At 47.0% G+C, this 4,866-nt stretch overlaps 1 protein-coding gene across 1 annotated transcript; it reads left to right on the forward strand.

Annotated features, from left to right (window-relative positions):
- Nucleotides 1-2,567: 2,567 nt before the first annotated feature.
- On the forward strand, nt 2,568-3,554 carry Tacstd2 (tumor associated calcium signal transducer 2). The gene has a single exon (XM_005360616.1). The coding sequence runs from the start codon at nt 2,568-2,570 to the stop codon at nt 3,522-3,524; it is 957 nt and encodes a 318-aa protein (XP_005360673.1). The 3' UTR covers nt 3,525-3,554.
- The last annotated feature ends 1,312 nt before the right edge of the window (nt 3,555-4,866 follow it).

Consider the following 4,866-nt stretch of genomic DNA (forward strand, 5'->3'; position numbering starts at 1 on the left):
ATTTCATTTTTAATTAGAGGAAGAGAGAACTAAATCTGGGTGGGTTTGTGCCTGTTAAGGAAAGCCTGGCAGAACCAGATATTAAAGAAGAAAGTCGGGGGATCTGGAGGCCACCCTTGTTCACTCCATCATCCCTAAGAGGATACCAGACTTGGGCACCTACTCATCCAGTCCTCCCAGAATATAACAAAATCCTATTCTTGGCTTAGTTAACTAAATAGTCAGCACATCACCTATGTTCCTCAGCAGTGAGAGCCCCTCCCCATTACCTTTCTTCCATCTGGCCTGGGACTCAGAATAAAAACCAGGTGGCACATGCCTTTAATCCCAGCACTTGGGAGGCAGAAGCAGGAAGATCTCTGAGTTTAAGGCCACCCTGATCTACACAAAAAGAGTTAGAAAGAGTTCTAAGGTAGCCAAGTCTACACAAAGAAACCCTGTCTCAAATATATAAAAAAACAAACAAATATTTTTAAAACAAGAAGAAAAGAAAATAAGATTGTTTTACCAGTTATAGTAAATTATGTCCACTCAACCAATCACTAGAAAAAGTGAGAAGAGAGGCTAATTTTTTAATGGAATATAACATTGTCTTAAAGTTTTAAAGCTTTACTATCTACTGTCTTGTCTGTTTAGTTTGATTCTCAGAATAAATAACCTAAGAAACAGAGCCTCTGTTGTATCCATTTTACAGATGGACAACAGAAACCCAGGAAGAGTGGATTTTACTAATTCTAGGTTGCAAAAGAGATAAGGGAGTACAGAGAAGAGGTGCTTTCCTGATTGGATCAGGGAAGGGTGTATCACAAAAGGCTTCCAGAAATTAAACAGTGATTGAGAGTAGAAAAATCACAGTTGTATACCGACACCAGTTGAAGAGGAGAAGACTCCAGGTACATGACTCTGCAAAGGTTTGAGAACATGTGGGAGTCTGGGAAGTTGACAGGATACAGTAATGATGGAACTGTGGCAACAGCTGACACTATGCACCAATTAATGAAGTATGAACTTTATGCTTAGAGCCAAGATGTTTCTCTCTTCCCCTGTCTGCACGCACGCACACACACACACACACACACAGAGAGAGAGAGAGAGAGAGAGAGAGAGAGAGAGAGAGAGAGAGGGAGAATTCTCAACAGAGAGAAAATGTGCACACATAGGTGCTTTAGATCTTTCTTGTGGCAGGGTGGGTGGAGGTTGGACAGGCTAGGCTAGCTGTTCAAGAACCCTAAAGAGATGGTGGGGGTAGAAATCAGAGGTGTGTCCCCAAATCTCCTGGTGCTACTGGGTAAGAAGTTGTCCCTCGTGTCTCTACTTCCTCTGCCTATAAAGACAAAATAATAGGTTTGCATCTGTCTGCCTTGGGAATTGCTTGAAAATTAATGGTGCAGAGACCTGGCTAGCTTCCATGAGTCAAACAACACCCTTGTATAGTATACTACTGACACACATTAAATGCTGATATATAAAACTTGTTTTGAAGGTGGATCTGAGAATAATTATAGTTTGTTAATTATTGTTAATTTTACCACAGCTTGGAATGGTGGACTTTCTCTAGATTCTACAACAGATTGCCGCCCCTCCATCCCATTAAAGAGGCACAGTTTCTCCCAGGCTCCATTCTCTCATTATACTTAGTGGTTCAGCCACCTCCATTGATTACCAAGAAATAAAATCAAATTTACAGAATCTCTCCTAGTGGCCTTACTGAATCTAAAAAAAAAAAAAAAAGTTTCTTTTCACTTATCTTTAAGAAGTATAGGCACACAAGAGCTTTTAATACTTGGCACACCAACCAGGACAGCTGGATTCTGCAGGTGATGTGGTAATAGAATTGTTTCACTAGCCTGTCTTCATATTCTGCACCACTTTGTTTTCATAAATATTCATTTGCAGGACGCAATCCTGGGAAATCAGTGGCTAGGTGACTTCAGGTCCCCTTGACTCATCTGCATCATCTCTCCTAGAATAGGATTTACTGACAGTACTGCTTATATCCTGTGAGGTTGCACTAATGTTGGTGACCAGAGAAAGAATGAAGGAACTGCCTAAATGTGTTATGAGGTGTCCTGGAGCATGAAGAGAGGAAAGCAAAGAGACTGAAGATAGGAGTTGGGAGAGAAAAAGAGGAAGTATGGGATTATGGGACCTGGAATGAGATGGGCAATGGGTGTGGAGTTCAGCAGCTGGGCCTTTAGAGGAACTCAGGAGGCTGCACTAAGAAAGATGGGACCCCCTGGTTTGGAGCCATAAAGAGGGCAGCGTCTCCAGGGTGGGGCCAGGTAAGTACTGGTTTCCTCTGTGGACTTTTGGTCAGCAGATGGCAGGAGCAGCCTCCCCTGCCTGATCCTATCTCAGGAGGCTTCCTTCGTGGGACCTGGGAATGGGGAGCGCCACCCAGATTCCACTGGGTGAGTCACTGGCTAACCAGTCCTGCAGGTCCCTGAGGATATAAGAGCAGGAGGGAGCGGCCTGGCAGCAGTCGCCGACAACGTCCTACCCAGTCTGATCCTTCAGAATCCCGGCTCCTGGTCAGTAGCTGTAAGTACGCTCTCCTCTACCCCACCATGGCTAGGGGCTCGGAGTTAGCACCTCTGATACTACTGCTGCTGCTGGCGGTGGTGACCCGCTTTTGCGTGGCACAGACCGACTGTAAGTGTCCCACCAACAAGATGACCGTCTGCAGCTCTGAGAGCCCAGGTGGCGCCTGCCAATGCCGGGCAATTGGCTCACAGGTGTTGGTCAACTGTTCCACGCTGACTTCCAAGTGCCTGCTGCTCAAGGCCCGCATGAGCGCCCAGAAAAGCGGCCGCACCCTGGTGAAGCCTAGCGAGCATGCGATTGTAGACAACGATGGCCTCTACGACCCAGACTGTGACGACAAAGGTCACTTCAAGGCACGCCAGTGCAACCAGACCTCGGTGTGCTGGTGTGTAAACTCAGTGGGTGTGCGCCGCACGGACAAGGGCGACCTGAGCCTGCGCTGCGACGAACTGGTGCGCACCCACCACATCCTCATTGAATTAAGCCACCGACCGACCAACAGAGCCTTCAACCACTCTGACTTGGACTCTGAGCTGCGGCGGCTCTTCAAGGAGCGCTACCAGCTGCGCCCCAACTTTCTGTCGGCAGTGCACTACGAGGAGCCCACCATCCAGATAGAGCTGCGGCAGAACGCATCGCAGAAGAGCCTAGGAGACGTGGACATCGCTGACGCCGCCTACTACTTTGAGAGGGACATCAAAGGCGAGTCGCTTTTCACTGGTCTCCGCGGCCTGGATGTGCAGGTGCGTGGGGAGCCCCTGCATGTGGAGCGGACCCTCATCTACTACTTGGACGAGAAGCCCCCCCAGTTCTCCATGAAGCGCCTCACCGCTGGTCTCATCGCTGTCATTGTTGTAGTTGTGGTGGCGCTAGTGGCTGGCGTGGTCGTCTTGGTGATCACCAACAGGAGAAAGTCAGGAAAGTACAGAAAGGTGGAGCTAAAGGAGCTGGGGGAGATGAGAAGCGAACCTAGCTTGTAGATGTCCAGCAGGTACTGGACTTCCGCATCACCCCAGACAGAATGGGATGGCCTGTTGGTTGATTCTTGGCCAGGAGGTAATTTTCCTCCCCGTTCTGACCTCTTTTTCTCTGTTCACAAACAAATTCGCTAGATGCTGAGTTCAGTTCACCTCCTCGCCTTTGGTCTTGAAAGAAGCATTTCTGAAATTCCTTGTTTGGTCAATAGAAACCTGACCAGGAACTTAAGCGAAGGTGGGCTAGGTGACTTAGTTAAGAATCAAGTGCCAGACAGCCCAGAAGTGTTTCCCAGAGACTTGAATCCACATAAAGACTTAAATCAGTTGAAATGGGAATGCAGAGCTTTTTTTGTTGTGGGTTGGTATCCGTCTGCTCTTCATCTTCCCGGAAAAAAGAGAAGTTCACTAATTGAGCCTGTGCAGTGTTCTTCATCCGCCGTCGTTTGTACGGGAGGAAAAGGCGTTTCCAATATCTGAATACATTTTAGATATCTCTGTTGAACTATATCTATTCTTCTGCCTGCTCTTGATGGAGCTGATACTAGTAATCTTCTCTTTTGTAAAATGTTTGTACAGATGCGTCTTTGATAATGCTGCTGTTTTTTAAGCAACAACTCAAGTTTAATAAAATATGGGAAAGGAATAAACCTGAAGATGGACTGTGTGAAAATTCCCTCCAGAATTATATCATTTTGTTGTTTTCCTTTGTCTAATGCTTGGGTTTTATATTTTAAATTCTAACATTGACTATTGAAACTCTGGTGTTTCCTGCGGACTGGGGTGGTATAATTGCCTACCATCTGACAAGCCCTGAGTTCTGTCCTCAGCAGGCGGCGGGTGGGTGGGGGGATTGAAACTTTGGAATTGCAGTTGCCTTGAAGGTGGTTGCTAAAACTAGCCGCCTTCAAACCGGCAGAGGTGTGAGATGGGAGCAGCCTCTAGCTGCTTATTAACAGACAAACCTTCCTTATATAGTTCTTAAGCCACATGGAGGAGCTAAGACCACTCCCAAGAATCCTAGGAAATAAATGACTAGGTAGGTGGCTTCATGCGACTCATCTTCTGAAAAATAGGGCTAAGAGTCTGTTTCTTTCTTGTTAGAACACTCGCCTGTTGGCGATGGACAGCTGTATAAATGTTTGCTACTGAGTGTTGTGGAGGGACAGAATCGGGGAGGGGGGTAAGGGGGAAAGATCTGAAGGTAGAAGTTGGAAGAATGGGGTGGGGCAGCGCCTCCAGGGGCTTTCCTGAAATTCCAACCTTTACTATTGGTTTCATGCTAGTTTCCGAAGGTGGGAGGTGTGGTTGCCTAGCAAAGGGAAGCCGCGCGGGGGTAGAGCCTAAG

Source organism: Microtus ochrogaster, linkage group LG3, assembly GCF_000317375.1.
Source record: "Microtus ochrogaster isolate Prairie Vole_2 linkage group LG3, MicOch1.0, whole genome shotgun sequence".
In the NCBI taxonomy this organism is placed as follows: Eukaryota; Metazoa; Chordata; class Mammalia; order Rodentia; family Cricetidae; genus Microtus; species Microtus ochrogaster.